This window comes from Odocoileus virginianus, chromosome 27, assembly GCF_023699985.2.
Source record: "Odocoileus virginianus isolate 20LAN1187 ecotype Illinois chromosome 27, Ovbor_1.2, whole genome shotgun sequence".
In the NCBI taxonomy this organism is placed as follows: domain Eukaryota; kingdom Metazoa; phylum Chordata; class Mammalia; order Artiodactyla; family Cervidae; genus Odocoileus; species Odocoileus virginianus.
Window position 1 is genome coordinate 13,136,037 of NC_069700.1, and position 22,469 is coordinate 13,158,505.

Here is a 22,469-nt window from a genome sequence, read left to right on the forward strand (position 1 = left end):
GTGTGTGTGTGTGTGTGCGTGCATGCACACACGCACACATGCTCAGACTAATTACTGGTTGCAATAAATTTGGTTGAATTTCAATTTAGCTTCATTAACTCTGAAACAGGATAGTGATATCAAAGGGAGGGGAAAAACAGAATAAGGGAAGAGAAACAGATCAATTGTCTTTAAATAAAGATATTTCAGGAGGGAACTGGTATTTATTTTTTAAGTCGTCATTGCCACTTCTCAATATTATATACCTATAAACAGCCCTATAGTAGGACTTGCCATGTGCTTGGAGAAGCTACATTTTCACAGCAGAAGAGGAAAGCAGAATAAAGCACTGAGATGCAGGTGCAGAGCAATACAAGTGGCCTCTTTGCCTGCAGCCATAATGCCTGGCCCAGAAGGCAGACGCTCTCAAGCCCAGCTCTCAGGGTCTCCCTGAGCCGAGCCAAGAAGCACGGAGGGGGGCGGGGCTGGTAGGGAGCAGGAGAGAATAATTGTTATTCAGTCTTTAATGAGATGTATTGCCCACTGCTGAAAGATTGTAGTTGTGTCTTTTGTTATGTTAATTAGACACCATTAGAGCTTGGCTGTCTTTGATTTCTGCTTAATCCTTTCTGCTTCCTCTGCCTCCATCCTGACTGGCAAATGGTTGAAAGATGGTGGGTGCGCCGCACGTGTTATTTATTGCTCACATCTATGCTGAGTTCTTTGGTAATAGGGTTGCTAACAAAAGATTGATCTTACCAAAGGCGGTAGGGATTTTGGATGTTCATTTTGGCTTTTTAAAAAATGAATTTGAGAATGGTCTATTTCTGCCAAACATCATTGTTTTTTATATGGTTGCTCTTGCAGCCACACAGAATGGGAAATGACAGATTGGAAATTTTAGACAGCCTTTCTTTGGTTGCCCGGATTACCTGGAAAACAACCAGCAAATTGATCATGCCTTAAGCTTTTGGAAAGGCTAGGGTTGACCAGGAAAAAAAGGAAACAAGATTAATTTAAAGGTCAAAAAGAAAAATTTAGTAGTTTAAAATCCCTGTGTTTAACTAAAATTTATAGATATGTAGGTATTCTTTCTTAAAATTAAAGCATTGTATTTACATAATTAGTGCAAATAAGGGTGTTTGGGGTGAGTTAAAGGGGAAAAAATTAATCTGGTCCTAAATAGTGAAAGGGGGAATTTCTGCTAAATTTTTTAAAATCACATAGTAATGTTTTAGAACAGCACTATCCAATGGAAATGAATCACAGATGTTATTTTAAATTCTCTAGTAGTTACACTAAAAAAATAAAAACTAGGTGAAGTAAATTTTAATATATTTTATTTAACTCAGCATATCAGAAATCACTATTTCATTGCCATACAACAAATAAGACTGCCATTTGTTTCTCCAAAAAAATAGATTTATTACAGATCAACAAAGAATTGCAAGTTTGGTGCCTACAACCATGGTACATGTGTGGGTACTTAGTCACTCAGTTGTGTCCAGCTCTGTGACTGTAGCCCTCCAGGCTCCTCTGCCCATGAGATTTCCCGGCAAGAATGCTGGAGTGGGTTGACATTTCCTGTTCCAGGGGATCTTCCTGACCCAGGGATCAAACCTAGGTCTCCTGTATTGGCAGGTGGATTCTTTACCACTGAGCCACCTGGGAAGCCACAACCACGGAGCCACATGCAAGTCTCCACAAAGCAGGGAGAAGAGAACTCTTTTAAAGAAGGCGAGAAGTCATCAGGAGGGCTATAGGAAGCGAAGAGTTCCCTGGAGGAATTGAGAGTTCAGAGCACTATTGTAACTTTTTTTTGGCTGCGTTGTTTCAGTCTCACATTGGCTGAGCTCTTGCCAGGAAAGTAGAGGAAATCTTCTTTATTCTTGGCTGGTACAATCCTCCTGAAGCACAGAGCTTCCTCTTCCGGCCTCTTGACTAATTTAATTGAGGTTTCTGTTTATCAGTTTTGACGACTTCAACCTGTAATCAATGTAAAATTAATAAGTTAGTTTGTATACTTTTAATTGCGTTAAATTTTTGAGATCTGCTGTTTTTTATCCTGGTGTATGTTTTCCCGCATATCTCACTGAGGGTTTGCCACATTCAGGTGCTCCGCAGCCACCTGTGGCTAGTGGCCACTGGACTGGGTAGTGCAGTTTTAGATTACTTCTTTACCACATGCCTGAAAGCACCTGTCAGGATAAAATCCAATTTTAAAGTTACAGATAAACTTGATGAGTTATATGTTAACATTAAATCTCCTCTAAAACTCACCTGCCTACCTTCCTTTCTTTTTGTAATTTGAATCATTTATTGTGTTACCAGTGAAGCAAAAAATTCTAAAGATGCTTTCCAAGGAGGTAATCTGTTCAACAGTTCTAAGATGTAAGTATGGTCACCTTTACACTTATGTGAAAAGCTCGTCAAAGAACAGTGGCCCAGACATGCTGAGCAATGATTGATAGGGACCAATGGGAAAAGATTGGGAAGGCAGAAGCAAATGGAGATAATTCGTTCAATCTTGGAACTGAAATCTTAATAAAAAAGGGTTCCACATACATATCCCATGTTGGCCCCTGCTTGGTCATCCCATTAATAAGATCTCATGAATCGATTTTACTGGCAACATCTGATTTTAGCACTTTTGATAGTTTTACATGTTGAGCTCTTTCCTATACCACGTGGGCATTGTAGAGCCTGCCTAGTTTGGGAAAAATACGTGTAACGTACTTGTGCCAAATATGTGATAAGGAAAGGCAATTTATTTGGACTTGTTAAGAGAATAGATCTCATGTTGTATGTTCTTATCACAATTTTTAAAAATTCCACAAAAGCATTGCAGATAATACCTCAGAATGTTCTAGATTACCAAAAATCTCCAGGCATATAATTAAAACTTGACTGGTTTTCAAATTGGAAGTTCAGTCAGCGCTGAGGTGCAGATTTCTAATGCAGCCAAGGAATCAGGTCAACATTTGTCATGTAACTATTCGCTGTTGAGAATTACTATATCAATAAAGCACTGTTACTATACTGATTATTGTTGGCTAACTCCAATATTTTGGCAACATGATACGAAGAACCGACTCATTGGAAAAGATCCTGATGCTGGGAAAGATTGAAGGCAGGAGGAGAAGGGGACAACAGAGGGTAAGATGGTTGGATGGCATCAGCAACACAATGGACATGAGTTTGAGTAAGCTCCGGGAGTTGGTGATGGACAGGGAAGCCTGGCATGCTGCAGTCCATGGGGTCGCAAAGAGTCGAACACAACTGACCAATTGAACTGAACTGAACTGATCAACCAACAGTAGAAAAAAACCCTTTGTTAGGAATGAAATTGCCTCCACCTGGGAAGAGACCCCCTTTGGTTGCCTTTCTCTTACTGGGATGGGCACATAGCTAGAAGAAAATCAGCCAGCAACTGAAGACAAAAACACAAGGGCCGTTGTTAGAAGAAATTTCATTGTCTGATTCGATTCAGCAGAACCACCTTGGGTCTGGTCTTTGTAACTTTCATCACTGCTTTGGGAGGAAGGACTGTCAGCAAGCCAGATTGTTTTTTGTGTGTGTTTAGGTTATTTCTGAAATGTGAGGAAGGAATAATAGAGACATTAAGATACTCATGGCAATTACTAGATATATAAACACTTTAGAGGTATGGATATTCTGCATTAAAGGAGCATTCTTTCCCTTTGAACACGCTTAATTCTAATAGTAAGAATAGCTAGCGAATATGTGTTTTTTTCACACAGAGGATAGTATTAAAAAGAAATCTAATAGAATGTATTTCCCATCATTGTTTAAGAGTCGGATACAAGTCCAGCCCCTTTCACAGTGAACTGTCCTCCATCGTCTCTCGGGAATCCTTAAGTAGACCAGCAAACTGATGGCAGGCATTTTCAATACGCTGGACTTACAGGCTCATTACTTGTTTTCTGTGCTATCATCGTGTTGACACACATTCCCATGTCACGGCCCTGTTTCGTTATAGAATGGCATTGTGGATAAGGATGATATTAAATTTTAATGTTATTGCTATTATTACTGTTGACTGTTTTTAGCTTAAGTATGCCTGCTTCTTTAATTCCAGCTTCTGCAGGGCCAGAAAACAGAAGTGTGCATAAACAGTCAGGAAAATTACTGTATACCCTGGAGACCCAGCATCGCATGCTCTGCCTGTTGTGAATGATGAATCAAAATGGAAAGGTTATCATTTTCATTAGCTAGGAAAGAACAAGACCATACTTTTCTCCAAGTGTAATTACAGTGGTTCACTGGCAACATTACACTGCAGTAATTAGTCTAAAGGTGTATGTGAGGGCAGGCTTCTGCACAGACACTAGAAATATTATTTCAGAGTTTAAGGTCACAGCCTTGTGTTTAACATGTTCCAGGCAGCTTAGGGGGAAAAAAAAACTAATTTGACTGGAGCTAAAGAAAGACATTTGACATTTTCCAGAGTCATGCATTCAGAAACCAGTCAGGTAGAAAAATTGTATTTTATTATCTACAATTTAAAAAAAAAAAAAAAAACTTAGCTACAAAAGTAGCATGTCAAAATATTATATAGGATAAGCAGAGATAAAATTCAAGTTTATTAGAAATGTGCAGTAAATAATTATGAGAGCTTTTGATACATGTGTTTTAATCTCCATTTCTCCACCTAAGGCAACTAGACAGAAAAATTAATTGCTAGAAACTTTTCAGAGGAAGCAAAATAATTCCTCTACCTTCTTATAACTGTTTTCAAGAAATAAATATTTCTCTTACACAAGTCTAATATACATCTGTCCTTTATGAATGTTTTTGGGTACTCTGAGCAGTTATATTGAATTATTGAAATCTCTGTAACCTGACCCTTTAAGAGTAGAAGGTGAATTGCAATTATTTTCCAAAGCCACACATAAGGTTTTCTGTTTAAGTAAAACAAAAGTGAGAAGGAAAAAAAAAAGTTGAGAAAAGTAAAATTTACATAAAGTTTGTATTTTAAAGCCACATTATGGGCTTAAAAGAAACTCTGCTTCTTCTAGTTCAAGGAATGCTGATACAAGTCACAATTCTTACTGGGTTAAAGGTAAAAACCCAAGTACTCTTAATGTCTTTGTTAAATTTCAGTATTATCTGCCTGTCTTGAAGCAGTTCTTTTACATCTCTCTTTACATCCTGAAATAGCCGTGCAGAATGTTGTTTGTTTTAGGACCCGTGGAGAAATAGAATGTACTTGAATGAGCATTCATTCAGCAACCCAGTTCTGTTGGAAACCTCTGCTTTTTTCATGCAAGTGTGTGTTTTCTGTGTGTTATCTGCCCATATGGTTAGAACTGATGTTTCTCACCACTTCAGGCACTGGGGAAATTTGAAGCATAGATGTGACACAAATAACACAGCCAGCTGATTATATAACGGACTGAAAAATCTGCCCCTAAATTGAATTAAAAAAAAAAAAAGCCACTGCTTTGCTGCTTTTTGTTTGTCACAGATGTTTCCCTGCTCAAGGAAAGCTGCACACTCCAGAATCAGAGCCACGATGTTGTATGTTTTCTGCAGCTCAGAATTACATAGGAGACACCTAGTAGCAAGGACGCTTCCGAGACTTCTCTCGGCCACTGAACAGATCAGTGCATTCGGCTGAACCTCAGTCTCCTCTCTGTGAAATCAGAGTTTGCTAAGCCCCTTTCAGGTTCTGAGCTTCTTTGTCTATTCAAGGGAATGCAGTCTTTATTTTCTGCCTTTGTATTTGGGGGGAAAAAAAAGCAGAAGTGCTTTTTTTTTTTTTTTCACATCTTTCCAACAAAGCCTGGAAAGTTCTACCCCCACCTGCACCTCCCCCTTCATAGGAGGGACCATGGTTCCCATCAGCTCTGTGAGATCAGCAGTCATGCAGGATCCTGTGGGCTTGTTCTGTACGTTCAGTGACCCCATCTGTGAAATGGTGGGGTGGTTTCATAGGACTGTTTCTGTTACAACAGGTTCCAGTGAATCCCAGAGACAAGGTGTTGAGGCAGGGAAGAGACTCTAATCGAGGAGCTGGCAGGCCGAGAAGATGGCAGGCTAGCACCTCAAAATAACCATCTTATTGGGGTCTGGATGCCAGATTCTTTAATCGATCGGAGAGAAAGAAACAATGAGGAACTAAAGTCAAAAGGCAGAACAGAGAGGGAGAGGCAGTGGGGAAGTCAAGTGAAAGGGTCTTCCATCTTGCCAAACATCTCCAAGGGAGTGGCCAGCCCTTGGAAGGGGTGTGTTAATCTATTCACAGGTGGGCAGGAAGAAACTGTCTCTCCAAGAGCCGAACAAAGGCACTATAGCTTACAGTCAAACAGAGGGGCAGGGTCCTCCAGGCACACCATGGAGTACCAATAATAATAAGCCATGGAGTATTGATTATCATAATAAAAGCAACAAAATGCAAGTCAAGGAAAGTTTCCAACATGGAGTCAGAATTGGCTTCCTCCCTGCAACATTTCTGCAGTTCATTTCTCATAAAATGTAATTTTGAAGTCAGGTTCACATGGACTGTAGGAAGTTGTGCATGTCCTAGGAAAAGCCACTGTCTTCACTGACATCTGATGAATAAATTAGAGTATGTCTGGCTGCTTACAGCAGGTGCCAGGTCTGACAGCCACTTTGAAAAGTTCTGACGCATGTCCTGAAGGTCAGACTTTGTAAATGGAAACTGAGAAGTGCAAGAGACTGTATTCCTAGCCCAACTTCTTAACCTCTAAAATGTTTTAGAAATTAGAAAAGCATTTTGTTAAATCAGCTATAGATTATGTACCTGTAAAGCAAATCAAAAGGCAAAGAAATTATTTTTAAAAAGGGCTTTGTTGGGAAGATTTTAACAGGATTCTTCAGGTACAGGTCACTGGATAGCTTTATGAGAGACTTGGTCAATGTTTCTCTGGTGGGTATTAAAATCAAGTTGTTCCTTTCAGGGCAGCAAGAAAATGGCTCTAGTTTGCAGAGGGCTCTAAGCACTCATTGACTGGGAGAAAAGGGACAGCCTGGATTCAGAGTACAAATTTCCTTCATCTGAAACCTTGTCAGCAGATCAAATCTACTATGAATGACAACTTAGAATTTTGGAACCGAAAGGTCCTCTAAAAATCAGAATCCACTTCCTCTTTTGTCTGCTCACCTCTCCACCTCCATGTCACTTCTACCAAACTCTCATTTTTTTTTCCTATGAGGAAATCAAAGGCCCAAAATGTAGCCAAATTTCTTATATCTTTTAAAAATAATCTACTCAGACCCGTGTCCTCTCGCCCCGCTCTCCAATTTGAACATGTGGCATTTGATGTCTTTGAATAACCCTTCTTCCTCTCCCCAGGGTTCTGCTGGAACTGTGCATTCCTGCTCTGACCCTTCCTTCTCCCTTCATCACTTTCCCCTTCCATCCTGTCCTTGAAAGTTCCCGTTATCTGGGAGTCACCCTCTGGATCCTTCTGTGGGTTTACAGTTCACATAGGGTTGGGGAGAAAGCGGTTGGAAAATAGGGAGATGGCTCATTTAAAAAAAGATTTGAGACTTACACATTTGGCCTGTAAGTTTCCTTACTGTCACCAAGGCAATGCTGCCTCTTCCAGAATTCCAGCTCAATCCCCCCTCTACACACTTCCCTAACTTTGTTGTTTTTAAGGTTATTTGAAATTCTCTTAAAAGTCATATTTGATGTTCAGTTCATTCATTAAAAAATACTGCATTAGAGCATTTTTTTTTTTTTTATGGCAGGGAGGGCAGTTTCAGGGGGTGGGGATAGATGGCATCAATTTTTGGTCAAAGTCCTAGGTTGCTCATGCTCATTTTTGCTCAGTAGCTTCTGAGGAACTTAAAGAGCCAATGAGACAAAATCAATGGCTGAAGGGACCAAAAGGGTGACTGGAGAGGTGTTTGCCGCTATAAATGACTTCCCATCGCAATTTTCCTGAATCCCATTGGCAAATAGTTAAATACGCCTTACAGATTGTTCTCTAATGGTTGATCAAATGCCCTGCCCTGTGCTGTATAAACATAGCAAGTTTTTCTAACTCTATGTGTATGTATTACTGTCATGGTTAGTCTCTCCAGATAAAATGGAATAACCCCCAAAATGATAACTGCAACCATCCACATTGATTCTAACAAGAGGAGAGTCACAGCATTCGTTTTAGGTGGCTTTGCAGTCTCGTATTGTTAATTTCCTGAAAACTTAACGTTAGATGAAGTGTAATTGCAGATTTCCTTAAGAACCATTGACAGATACTTATCCTAAGTCATAAGCAACTCACACTGTGAAATGTGTGCAAACATTCTAAGTTTCCTTCCAGAAGAATATACTTCAGTGAAACCCAGTATTGATCAGTTTTTTTTTGTTGTTTTCTTTTTGTTTTTGTTTTTTTTAATAAACAGGGCCATTAAAACTCAAAGTAGAAGTTAGGAGAACTTCCTTTTGTTGTAACTTGATGTTTAAAAGAGATTAATGTTGCGGGAACTTTCAGTGGTTTTCAAGGAGTGAACTACATCAATCTGTGATGTATCGTCTTGGAGACCTTACTAAGTGGCTACATTTGAATGATAGAGTTAAAAAAAAAAAGAGCAAATTATAGTGTATTGGCACTGTATAATGGAGAGAGGAGTTTGGTGTGTTCAGTTTTTTCTTTTTAATTGTTAGGTGGTCTATTTAGTGCAGCTGTGTTTATGTTTCCTAAGTGGTAACTGCCTGAACATGGTGACAAGTCCCTACATATGAGAAAAGGGATTTTGTTCAAAAAAATCTTGCCAATGTACTTTAACATGGAGGGTTGTATTTATCAAGGGGCAGTGGCAAAAACGATTCTAGTCATAATCATCTAATATAGCTGGTTTGCTGTATCAGCCATTTTGACAACCTTGTTTAAAAAAAAAAAATAACTGATACTTTAAATGTTGCATTTCACAGTGGAATAAACTTGGAAATGGTAGAATAATTTAGAATGGTCACAATGCTTTAACCAACGTTTTGGCTAATTTAACTTCTTGGTTATTAAAAATGCATGCTTAAATCTTAAATACAGATCCTGTAGAGAATAGCCTCTTAAAAAAATAAAATGAATATGCAGTCACAGCTGCAGCAAAAAAGAGACAGTTGCCCATGAGAGAGAAAATGTATATATTAAGCAAATAACTGAATTAATCAATAATTTCAGAATTGCATGCAGTGTATGAAATGTTTAGGTGCAAAGACTTAATGACTAGTTTTTGAGGCATTTTCTTTAGTGTTACATCCCTCATAACTCAAATTAATGTTTATTACCAGTCTTTCATATTGCCAAAATATTTTCATGAATTTGGATTAGAAGCAGCTTGTTCTGGCTTGTTTTGCAACTTTGTTTCAAGAAACAAAGTGATATTTAGAAGATTTTTGTATGTCTCAGAAGCCTTAATTATCTAACTTCTGTTAAAGGAAGACATAAGACCAAGTTTTGCTTCATAGTTCTCTAAGACAATAAAATTTTTTCTACCCAAATTTTATATTACTACATAAGTAATAATGCCTTTCTGGAAATTTGAATCAGTGATTCTTGTATTGGCTGTTAAGTAGCTAGCAATCTGGATCTGCTAGCAATCTGGATCTGCTTTAAATTCAAGAAGACAGGACTTGGGACTTCCCCAGTGGTCCAGTGATTAGGACTTCATCTTCCAGTGCACAGGGTGTGGGTTCCACCCCTGGCTGAGAAGCTGAGATCCCCCATCCCTCACAGCCAGAAAACCAACACATAAAATAGAAGCAATATTGTAATAAATGCAACAAAGACTTTAAAAATGGCCAACATTTAAAAAAAGAAATCTTCAAAAACAATTTTAAAAGACATGACTTACTGGTCCATACTCTTTGGGTTGGCGTTTATTTTGGCTTCTCAGACATTGGCCTGATGGCTTCTATTTTTTTTCCTCCCCTCTTTCCGCAGATTGGTCAGAGACAACAAGTGTTAGTCACCGAAGAATCTTTTGATTCCAAGTTTTATGTTGCGCACAATCGATTCTACGAGCAGGTAAGAGACACTCCCACACTCTCGGGATTTCTCCAAAATAAGGAGGAGTTCTGAAAGTAAATCAATTTAAGCAAAAGAGACTTAAAGTAGCAGAGATTTGTGTTGATAGCATTTTGTGGCAGGAAGGCTGTTTTATAGCATCAGGCCAGCCAAACTAACATGGGGCTTATCTTTGTGGCTTAATCTACAAAACATTCTATCCAAAGGAGTAAGTGTGTTTTAGTCCTCATTCGTCTTTGATGGGAGCAGCCTCTGGTGTTGGGGAGTTTGAAACAGGCAGTTCTGACCGCCCCAGCCTCCCACAGCCTGGCACCATGGAGGGAAAAGTTCTGTCCAGGGGACAGGAAGGATGTCTGCACCGGCGACATCAGCCTGGAAGGGCGGGGACTTCCTCTCCCTGTCTCAGCGCTCACACAGCCTTTTTGTTGGTTGTCTGTTGGTTGGCTTTTTTAGTTTCAGGGTTTTATTTTTTTGTATTGCCTTTTTTTTTTTTTTTAACTTCCATCATAATGAAAAGTGCTGAGGGCCAAAGGAAAAGAGTGTGTTCCTTGGACTCAGCTCACATTGTGTGAACAACTTTGGAGACCAGAGTGAGGATCAAGCTAGCTTCACTTTGAGAGTTTTCTTCGAGGCCCACCTGAAGGGACTCCCCAGTCCCCGCCCGTCTAAGGCAGCGTGCCTTGCCGCGCCAGCAGCCAGACTTCTCGTTCAGTGTTTAGGATTGCGCTTCCCCAGGGGGTAAAGCAGTTCAGAAGTGACTAAAGCACACGATGCCTCCTCCAGGGGCCATCGGCCCTGGCAGGGAGGAAGTGCCATAGGCCCTCCGGGTCAGAGACACTCCTAGGGGAGAGGGATTCCGTGGGTCATCCCTGGATTATATTTTCTTAATATCAGGTGGGTGTTCCTACTCTTTTGTTCTTCTCTCATGAAATGAGAAGTGGACTTTTTTCCTGAGGATCGTGGCTTGGGAAGGCTCTCCAGGCCAGCACGGGCCACCCCGGTGAGGGGCGAGCGGGTGCGGCCGACCGCCTGTGTTGGGAGCAGCGGAGCAGGAGTGGGAGGCGGTCCCAGCGTGGCGCCCCATGTGGACGCCTCACACCGGGCACGGGGCTCTCAGGGGCAGGGGGGAGCTTTACAAGGCCCAGGCCGCGCGTGCCCTGTTCAGGCCCCAGTGGAGACTGCACTTGAGGTGGTGGTGGTGGTGGTTTAGTTGCTAAGTTGCATCTGACTCTTCGCGACCCCATGAACTGTAGCCCACCAGGCTCCTCTGCCCGTGGAATTCTTCAGGCAAGAATACTGGAATGGGTTGCCATTTCTTCTCCAGAGGCTCCTCCCGACCCAGGGGTTGAACCCGGGTCTCCTGCGTTGCAGACAGACGCTTTACCTTCTGAGCCAGCCAGCTGAGGACTGATCCCAGCCCTCCATGTTTGAGCTGAGCCTTCCCCGTTTTCCATCTCGACTCCAGAAAACCCTCTTCCTCTTCAGGTCAGCCTTCTGCTCAGCTCTCTGGAGGAGCTGGATTATATTTTGGTAGCCTCTTTCCTCTTCTTTCTCTTGCCATCTGGGTTTTTGCCTCAGCAGGGAACTTTTTTTCCCCTTCATTTTAAAGGCGATGGCATGCCTCATTAGCTGTTTCCTCCAATTTAAAGCAGTGGAGCTTTTTCCAATTATTAAAACTGGAGGGGGAAAAAAACACTGAGCCCTTCATTCAGATCAAGGCAGCAGATCAAGGAGAGTTATTTTCCCCCAGAATAGTACCAGATCTCCCAGGGACAGTTTACTCTAGAGATTTTCTTGTTTTATAAAAACTGATTTAAAAGAGCTTTCATATCCTGACACTAAGGCTCTCTTAGTTCATTAGCTTGCCATGAGTAATCCACCACCCAGGTGACCTTTTTCCTATACTTTGATGAAGCAGTGTACTCAGCGGTCATAAAAAATCAAACTCAGAAGGACCAAGATCCAATTTAGCCACTTGGAGAAACTGGATGTGGAATTTCTGGCTCTCATCTGACTGTTTTTTTTTTTTGTTTTTTTTTTTGTCTCTACAACCAAGCCTATCAAAGATTTCATAGGAATTATTTTTCTACAAAAGATGACCTCCAGAAGTGAAGATTGTATCTAGATATCAGAGTAGACTGCTGGATCAGAATTAGTCTGTTTATTTTGGATTCTGACTTGAAAAGATTGGCAGGTAGCTCCAGTTCTGAAATAGAAGTGTCAGGGAGAACAGAATACATACGGGCTACCTGTAAGTCCCAGAGGAGGGAAAACATTTGCTGGAGGTAAACAAGTACCTTGATCTATAATCTCGAGTGGAAAGAGACCATCTGACAGGTTCCTGTGAGCCAGCCAAAATACCTTTCAGAGGAGCTGGTTCTGTGTGGACGCAGAACTAGCAAATAACATGCATTTTATAACAGAGTGAAAGAAACGATGGAAACCATCAGTTAAAGAAGTCATTTAGCTCAACACCAAGGTTTGAACTGTGGCAAAGGGGGCTGTGAAATGTTCTTCTCCGCCCAAAACAACAGGCATGTACACACACACGCGCGCGCGCACCCAAACACACAGGCCTTAGTTTAAAGTGGCTGCTTCAATCATGACTCTGACAGTGAACTTGGAAGCTTCCAAACGTATGAGGGTTTCATCGGTGCTGTCCCAGTTTCCTTCATTGCCTGGGACAGCCGAGAGCAGGATATCAAAGGCCTGTGCAGAAGTAACTGGCGGATGCCTGAGGGGTTCCGAGCATGCCTTCCACGTGCCTTAGGAACACAGGCGTCCTGCGAGGAGTGAGCACTGTCTGCAGCCCCACCCCTCCCAGAAATGCCCTCCTTGTCTGCTAGATACCCAGATTTTTGAGCATCTGGAAGATAGAGCCCGCTTAAGATGGGATCCCCGAAGAGAAAAAGGACATTAAGGGACAAGTGAGGAAATTTGCATAAAGGATAGAGTTTAGTTAATGGTAATACATCAATACTTTGTCCACCTCAAGAGCCGACTCATAGGAAAAGACCCTGATGCTGGGAAAGACTGAGAGCGGGAGGAGAAGGGGACGACAGAGGATGAGATAGTTGGATGGCATCACTGACTCAATGCACATGCATTTGAGCAAGCTGTGGGAGATCGTGAAGATCAGGGAAGCCTGGCGTGCTGCAATCCATGGGTTCACAAAGAGTCAAACACAACTTAGTGACTGAACAGCAACAAGGCATCAATATTGGCTTATTAATCGTGACAAATGTATCATACCAACGTCAGATGTTAATGAGAGGGAAATTGCGCCTGGGGTGTGTGAGCTGTCTGTGCTATGTGAGCTGTCTGTGCTATGTTAACAAAAATTCTGTAAATCTCAAACTGTTCTAAAATAAAATTTTATTTTTAAAAACTAACTCTTCTGTCATTTTTTTTTTCAGGTTTTAGTGCCAAAGAACCCCACATTCATGGGGAAAATGGTCGAAGTGGACATTTATGAATCAGGAAAACATTTTATGAAGGGGCAGCCAGTTTCAGACGCCAAAGTATACACGCCATCCATCAGCAAACCATTAGCAAGAGGAGAAGTCTCGGGTTTAACAGAGGTAGGTAAAAGCGGCCTTCCTCTCTGCCCAGCTAGTAAAAAGGCAGCTGTGGAAGCTCTGCAATTTCCAACCATGTTTCTGTTATCTTGTACAGTTCCCATTTTATATATGCATGAGGCTTTAATCCTTTCTGACAGATCGAAATCCGAATTAGAAAGATGCATTTTTGCTGATGCCTATAGCTTTGCTTCTCTGCCTGCGGAGGGAAGAAGCTCTTTCTGCTTCTAGGCTAGAGGCAGAGGGCAGAAGCCATTATTTCCAGGTGAAAGATTTAACACCAAAGATGATCTGATCCAGTATGTTTCTGTGTCAGTAGATCCTGAGTGGAAGCAGGTAAGAAAAGGATCATTTTCATGCTTTGCGAAAATGATTATAATACAGTAAAAAAAAAAAAAAAAAAAAAACCCCACCTACCTACAGTTAAACAGGCATTAAACCATGTCAGTGTATGTGGTCATGGTGCCTTTCTCTAGGGTGTTAGCTGAGTATCTGCTTTAGTCATGTGGAGTGAAAATTAAACATGTTTTTTTCTTTGTATAAAAAAGTAACCTGACCCCTATTTTATACCTTGGTAAATATGGCTGTTTGCCAGGCTCTTCTTACATTTCATTGAGCTACAGCTGTAAAAGCTGATGGAGTGTGAAATGAAAATGTGTATCACGTTTCTAAGCATCATTTGATGTCCTTTCTTCAACACAATTGTTAAGTGCTCCAAAAAAAATAAAAAGTAGAGCAATGACTTAACATTCAGAAGAATGATGAGTGATATTTATCTGGCTGTATAACTCCAGTTTTGTTTTAGTAGATGTATTATCTGCACCCCACCCACCCCACCCCCCACCCCAAAGAAATGGCAAAGGCATGCTAATTAAATGTTAGGAATAGTGACAAAGAAGGTCGTATTATCTATATTCTCACCTATTGTGATGACAGTCTCTGAAACCCGAAAGTGAGTGACACTTCTCACGAGCTTGACAAGGACGTGAAGACTCCGTGGGTACAGCCCTCTGGGGACTCTGTGGGTACAGCCCTCTGACTGAGGACTCTGTGGGTACAGCCCTCTGACTGAGGACTCCGTGGGTACAGCCCTCTGACTGAGGACTCCGTGGGTACAGCCCTCTGACTGAGGACTCCGTGGGTACAGCCCTCTGACTGAGGACTCCGTGGGTACAGCCCTCTGACTGAGGACTCCGTGGGTACAGCCCTCTGACTGAGGACTCCGTGGGTACAGCCCTCTGACTGAGGACTCCGTGGGTACAGCCCTCTGACTGAGGACTCCGTGGGTACAGCCCTCTGACTGAGGACTCCGTGGGTACAGCCCTCTGACTGAGGACTCTGTGGGTACAGCCCTCTGACTGAGGACTCTGTGGGTACAGCCCTCTGACTGAGGACTCTGTGGGTACAGCCCTCTGACTGAAGACTCTGTGGGTACAGCCCTCTGACTGAGGACTCTGTGGGTACAGCCCTCTGACTGAAGACTCTGTGGGTACAGCCCTCTGACTGAGGACTCCGTGGGTACAGCCCTCTGACTGAAGACTCCGTGGGTACAGCCCTCTGACTAAGGACTCTGTGGGTACAGCCCTCTGACTAAGGACTCTGTGGGTACAGCCCTCTGACTGAGGACTCTGTGGGTACAGCCCTCTGACTGAGGACTCTGTGGGTACAGCCCTCTGACTGAGGACTCTGTGGGTACAGCCCTCTGACTGAGGACTCTGTGGGTACAGCCCTCTGACTGAGGACTCTGTGGGTACAGCCCTCTGACTGAGGACTCTGTGGGTACAGCCCTCTGACTGAGGACTCTGTGGGTACAGCCCTCTGACTGAGGACTCTGTGGGTACAGCCCTCTGACTGATACCGAGTGATGTCGGTAGGACATCAGGATTGTCTAAACCCTGCCAATTGTGTCAGCCTACTTGACCAGGAGTGAACTCTCCAACTTGATAACCATAGAAATTAATGTTTTCTGTTGTTTAGAAAAAAATCATACGTCATACTGGGGGGTTTGGATGGATGACCAGGAAGGAGCAATGAAATCCAGCATTTAAATTATATTGCTTTTGATATGTTAGGTAATACTTCAGAAATTTTTCAAGCAAGTGACTTAAAAAAAAAAAAACTCTTTTTCCTCATGGTCTGTTTTACAAGGTTGATTTTAAATTGCCACAGTGAAAAGGATTTTATGGCAAATAGCAGCAGTGGCCAAAGTGTTATTTCAAAGAAACCTGCCTGATTTAATTCCTTCATGTATGCCTATCAAAATTGCTGGTATTTTAAAACATCACATTATAATTATATACAAATGAGGAAAAACAGCACCCTTTCACTGGTTCCTTCTCTGGAATGTTACTTTCTAAGAGGGCAGCCCCATTTGAATGCCATGGGCCAGCCTTTTCTATTCTCCTCTGCCTCCCTCCAGCCTGGGAAATGGTGTCAGCAGCTCCCTGACCAGCCCTCCTCTGGGCTGGGTTGACCCTGAAGTCCTATGTGAGATGAGGATAAAGGTTATTTGACTGCTGGCCCTTCTTCCCCTCTAGGAAATATAGGTTGATCTCAGGCATGAGGCCAGAGGGTTCAGAATATTGATTTGTGCATTTACATTAAGGGGAACATCCGGCAAGCCCTTTATCACCATTTGTGACTTCATGTAAATTAATGAACAGAGCTTTCCGCTTCATTATTTGTCTGCTTTTAAAGATATGCCAAACTCGGGGTTCAAAAAGCCTTCTTCAAAAAAGCATTTGTCCTGGTGTTACAAATGTTTTTGCTGATGATATGAACCAAAATAGATTAAACAGAAGAACAGCTTCCATTTTTATAGGATTTAGAGGAAGGCAATAGAGGTTATAATCCTGCCTCAGACATTTTGAGCTCTGATAAAGGTGCTGGAACTCTTCAGTGAAAAAATGAGCTTCACTCTGTGGATGAAATGTGACCCTGGGGTCAGATAGACCTGAGTTTGCATCTCGACTTGTCAATTTACTCCTGTGAGCTTTGGTTTAGTCTGTTAAATGGGGATAATCATTTCTTTCATGGGGTTGTTGAAAGGAACGCATTCAATAGGGTATGTAAACCACCTAAAACTAGGCTTGGGACAGAGTAAGTAGTTACTAAGTGGTTATCTCCCCTTTCTGCTAAATCTAGCTGCTTTAGAAACAGCAGACTCTGAAGATGACCTTTGGTTGTTAATTAGTTAGCTGTGATTATACAGTGCACATAATCCCAGGGGTGGGGGGGGGGGGGGGGGCGAAGCGAATTTCTCTGGTAGGGTAATCTATTCAGTGCCAAAGAAACTAATCCCATCAGAATTTCTATCTTCTTAAATTTTCTTGGCTTTTCCTGAGTTTTTCTACAGTAAATGCTTCCTCCTCCGCACATTATAAAGAAATCTAGAAAAGCCAAAGCATCTAAAGCAAACTACTGTTAAAAAAAAAAAAAAAGTGTTTCCCATAGTAAATGTGTTTCCTTAATTGAGAATATTATGATTATTCTCTAAGTCTTTAGTCCTACACTACTTTGGCCTTATTTTGTCTCACTTTAGGCACCACTGACTTCTGATAAAACTGGGAGAGGTACAACAGACTGGGGGAAAGCACAGGCCGGGTGGGAGTTACGAGATCTGGATCATGGGATTCTGGCCTCTGCAGTAGTTGACTCTGTGACCTTCTGTACATCACTTAGGTTCCCTGGACCTCTGTTGTCTCTAAGACTCTGTATCTGAAATATTTCATCTGACAAAAACGGATTGAATGCCTACGCTTTGGCAGGACTTTGAATTCTGTAAATATTAATAGAAATAAGGCCTAGTTATTTTCAAACAATGATAGTTATATAAATACCCATAGCATTGTGGAAAAGGAAAGCGTCTATAGAGTCAAAAGGTAACTGTCCTCTAAGAAATTATATTCTAATAAAAACAGCATATAGTAACATTTTTTAATCGTTACTGCTATTCCTCTTTTCAGTTTGGTTAGAGGAATACAGGAAGAAGAGGAGACTAGGATAGAGAGACAAATTTCTCTGATTATTTTTAGAGAAGATGGGAGCCAAAAATGCCACCTCTAACCAAATAGGGAACATTTTTGAATAAGTATTCTTTAAGGATAATTAATTTCATAAAAAAAAAAAAACAACAACTATGTAATAGTTATCCTATAGAAAGCACTATAGGGCTCAAAGGGGTAAAAACATAAAGGACAGATCATGCATTTTTCTCTGGACACTGTCAGGCAGCTTTGTTCTTAGGATGAAGAAGAGATGGGAGAAAGCAGAGGAAATGTACATTTTCATAAGATGTTCTATGATAGTTGGAGAAGGAAATGGCAACCTACTCCAGTACTCTTGCCTGGAAAATCCCATGAACGGGAAAGCCTGGTAGGCTACAGACCATGGGGTCACAAAGAGTTGGACATGACTAAGTTGGACAAGACTATGATAATGATTCTCAAGTGTGGTCCCCAGATTTGCAGCATCAGCGGTATATGGAAACTTGTTATAATGCAAATTCATGGGCCACAACCCAAAACTGAACCAGAAACTCTGGGAGAGGGACTTAGTCCTCTATTTTTTTTTTTCAGAGGCTGTCTAGATAATACAGATGTACACTGAAGTTTGAGACCCACTTTTCCAGGAAAATGATGCTGAAGTGGGGGAGGAGTGTTTGATATTTGTAAAAGCGGTTTTGCTATTTTAATGTAGTAATACCAGACTTTTTATATACCAGAGTGAGCTTACACTAGGTACAAAAAGAGGGGAAAAAGGATGAGAAAATGTACAGTGTTAGCCGTCTTCCCCTTGTTCTATGAGGTGTTTGAGCTGTGAGTCTGCCTTAGGAATACCAGGTAATGTGAGCATTAACAAGAATTAAGACGAGCCAGATTCACTGCTGATGTTCCTCCTCCTTCTGTGGCCCCTGTTATCACACACCATTTGAATCCTCCCATTGCTTAGATCCACAGTCAAGAAGTCAGAGCTATTTTGTGCCTTGAAAAAGAGAAAAAAAAATTCTCTCCTAATTCTAAACTTAGAAGTAGGCAGTTTTCCTCTTTTTAGGTTTATTCATATTTGTAAAGAATCACTTTAAAGAAAGAAGAGGCAGGGTAACTTTCTGAAAAGAGCTTGAGACTTGGAGTCTGTCAAGTGTGGATTCAGACCACAATTCCTACAATGTTGTACAGCACACCTTCTTCAGTCAAGTCTCTCCATCTGTAAAATGGAGATAAGTGATTTGCAGAAGATTAAATTAGATAATGTGGACAACATACCCACTGCATAGTATGTATGTTAGTATTCGATAAAGTGATGTAGTAAGTATTCCTTTAAAAATCAGTGATTTAATGGCTTTTATTTTAATGTCTTTACTGTTCTAAGTGGTACATTGCTTCCATTGGTCTTCGCCATCCAGCACAGTATAGCAAATAAGAACATGGATTCTGTTTCTGATCATCTGCATTTGAATCCCTGTTTTACCATAAGAAACAGAGCTTGGGCCACTTATTCAACCTCTTCCCCACTTAGTTCTTGCCTCTAGAACTGGGGAATAATAATAGTCCCCACTTCATAGGATTTCCAGAGAAATGACTCAGCAATCAATAAATGTCAGCTCCTGTCACAGTAAATGTTGGTCACTGATAATTAATAATAATTATCATTATAATTTCCAGCACATGCTAGGGCATCATTTTACTTTAGGCAATGAAGGTAAAAATTGCACAGTCTTGTATCATCGCAAACATTGTGCTCATCAGCCATTGATCTCATACAGAATGGCAGATGAAACCAGATCAATTTAAGGGTTCCTCCACACAGAGAGAATGACAGATTCCCAGAGAGAGACTCATAACAATCTTACAACACTGACTGTTCTTACTGCCAGGCATTTCTTTCTCTTATTCCTTACACCGCCTTTTAAAGAAGAATATTCTAGAATGGAGACCAGGACCTGCCCTGTTTCTCACAAGGGAAGGGAAGGCTGCCCCCGGGTCCCCAGCTGTCGCCTGTTTCTCATCTGCCGGGACTTTGATCCTAATAATGTATTCACTTGAGCGGTCAGATAGCTCAGCACCAACACAGCCGACTGCCCGCAGAGAGGAAGCGGGAGTTTTAAAGGGTGGCGTGGTTTGCCTCATTACCAGACAAAGGGCCAGCAGGGTATTCAGGTGTACTGAGTTTTATGTACAAACTATACTATATTTTCAGAGCTTTGACCCTTAGAAAAGCATCGTTAAAATGCTTCCCTCTCCATCTAACATTCATTTCCAATACCACTGAAGTAAAAGGGTCTATTAGTTCAGGGCCAGATTTGAAAGTGCATGAAAACTGCATTCATGAGGTTAAGAAATGGCTTAATAATTAAGTTAAAACAGTTGAAAGTAGATCTAATTTCAAACAGATCAGCTAACCGTGTTAGAAGCAAATGAGGGCGTGTTCCTTCCTATTTTTCCTTCCACCCCCCAAGATGCTGGCTCCAATCCCAAAGCAGTTTTCCCTAGTGTTGTTTTTTTTTTTTCCTTTCCTTTTTAACTTCATATAAAATTGAATTCTTCATTGCCCACATGTTAAATTGGTGTCACAGTGAAAACTGTAGCACATTGAATATTTAGTCCATTTCTGCCTTTCTTGTGGCTTCTACTTAGTTTCATTTGTAGATCTGTTAGGGCGTATTTGGGTTTCACAGTCTGGATATATAGCTTTTATTCGGTGCTCTTAAGCTGAATTTATTGGGGATTACAGCCTAACTCGTATGACTATGTGAGTTCAAAAGGCCTTTAGTATGTTAGCAGTGCCTTCCACTCTCCAGTTTGAGTACCATCCACAGTATGGTCAGAGCAAGCAGAAGCTAAACAATTAGCTTTCATTTCACTTGTATCACTAACTGTGCAATCACTCATGATCATTTTCCCCCTCCCGAGGCTTGTGGCCGGGGCATGGTGAGGGGAATTGCATGCATCAAGGAACTGACTGTGTCTCAGTGATAATAATAATAGCTGCCATTTACTGAGCCTCTACTGTGTACTGAGTGTTGAGGCTTCTTACCTGTGTTACCGCTACTTATTATTCCAGCCTGGATTGGAGCAGCAAGAACACTCACAGTGTTCTTTACACAGCTGTGCATACTCATGAAGAGGCATCCTAGGGTGGGGCTGGGTCCTCTGCATCCTCTGCCCACATGTGGGGAAGCAAGTGCAAGGGGCAGTGGGCTCGAGGCGAAGGCGGGGGGCAGACTCCCGAGCCTGAATGACTCACACGTTCAACCCACAGGTAATGCCTGGCCCTGGGATATGTCTCAGCACTTAAGGAACATATTATCCCAGCACTGGACTGCATATTGGAGATAGAAGTAATAAATATGGTCTTAGCTTCCGAGGAGATTTTAGCCTGGATGTTCTTCTGGTAGTGCTGCTGTTCTGTTGTGACCCTTGTTGGGAGGGATTGGAGTGAGAGAGAGGGTCCTGTGGGTGTGCTCTGCTCTGGTGATGACCGTTTTATAGGTGATGCTCACCAAATCTAAGGTGTGCAAGACTCTCTTTGGTGCTCTCATTTGGACTATGTTACTTTCCTCTCAAAAGTCTTGAGCATCAGTGAGCAGTGCCGAGTATGATCATGTCTCGGTTTGTCTGGGACGGTCCTGGTTTATACCCGCTGCTGCTAAGTCACTGCAGTCGTGTCTGACTCTGTGCGACCCCATAGATCCACAGTCCTGGTATAATTAATAACAGTGCCCTTTTTCCATTCTCTGAGGGGTCCTCGTTTGGATGATAAATTAAGTAAGTGGTCCTCCAATCAGCCTGTGAAGTAGGTCCAGCACTATTCCAGTCACTGCTTGGGGTCAGAAGTCTAAGGTGTGACCCTTGCCCTCGAGAAGATGGAAGTGTGGTTGGAAAAGGAAGGCAGGTGCCTTTTGGACAAAATCTGTAACATATAAGGTGACAAATGAGATGACGTCACATCATAAGAAATTGGAAGATGGGAGACCTTTGTAGAGTTGAGGGATCAGCGAATATGTGGATCAGGGTTCTCTAAAGACGACAGAAAACAGTTAAACAGAAAGGGGTCTAAAAAGGGATACTGAACAGTTCACAGAATAATTAGAAGGGCTGCAGAGCAGACTCTTTGCTGAGTTTTCCAGAAATAAGACCGAAACCACATCGAAGCTGCTGGTAAGAGATGTTGCCTCTGCCCGTCTTGCCCCAGCAAGACAGAAGCCCCAAGCTCCTGTCTACTTCCCCACGAAGCTTGCTTCACAATCCAGGTCTCAGACCTGTTGCATCTGAGTGTAGAACCAGGGCCTCAGATTTGCACCAGAAGGACAGAGGAGGATGGGGAGATGGAACATGTTTCCTGGAATCTGTATCAGTGACGTGGAATTTACAGTGTGGAGAACACCAGTGTGACAAGGGTATTCACACAGTTCCCACTGCAGAGGGTGTCATGGATCTGATGGGATTAGAATTGGACTGGAAGATAAGAAGGACTTAATCAGGCAAGTGAAGGAGAAGATTCTTCTCAATGCCAAAGGAATATAACTCAGTGACAGAATGAGCAGGAATGAATTTGGCTTTCTTTGGGCATCTGTAAGTAGACGTGGGCAGTTGGGCGCAAGTGTATAATAATGTTCATTGTAAAGAGTGGGCCTCTGGGCTTTGAAGTGAAGTAGCAGATTATATTGGGTTTACCAGGGGGCTCAGTGGTAAAGAATCCACCTGCCGATGCAGGAGAAGCAGATTTAATCCCTGGGTTGGGAAGATCCTGCGGAGAAGGAAATGGCAACCCACTCCAGTATTTTTTCCTGGGAAATCCCATGGATAGAGGAGCCTGGTCAAAAAAGAGTCAGACATGACTTACGACCAAACATCAACAACAACAGCATATTACACTGGGTTGACTAAACAGC

The 22,469-nt window shown here is 41.9% G+C and overlaps 1 protein-coding gene across 6 annotated transcripts in view; it reads left to right on the forward strand.

Annotated features, from left to right (window-relative positions):
- Positions 1 to 22,469, forward strand: part of CDKAL1 (CDK5 regulatory subunit associated protein 1 like 1) — a 603,129-nt gene that overhangs the window by 567,794 nt on the left and 12,866 nt on the right. For all 6 annotated transcript variants that reach the window (XM_070456204.1, XM_020875786.2, XM_020875784.2 and 3 more), the window contains 2 exons: positions 9,915 to 9,998; positions 13,415 to 13,579. In XM_070456204.1, coding sequence (XP_070312305.1) covers positions 9,915 to 9,998; positions 13,415 to 13,579 — 249 coding nt within the window. The remainder of the gene's footprint in view (positions 1 to 9,914; positions 9,999 to 13,414; positions 13,580 to 22,469) is intronic.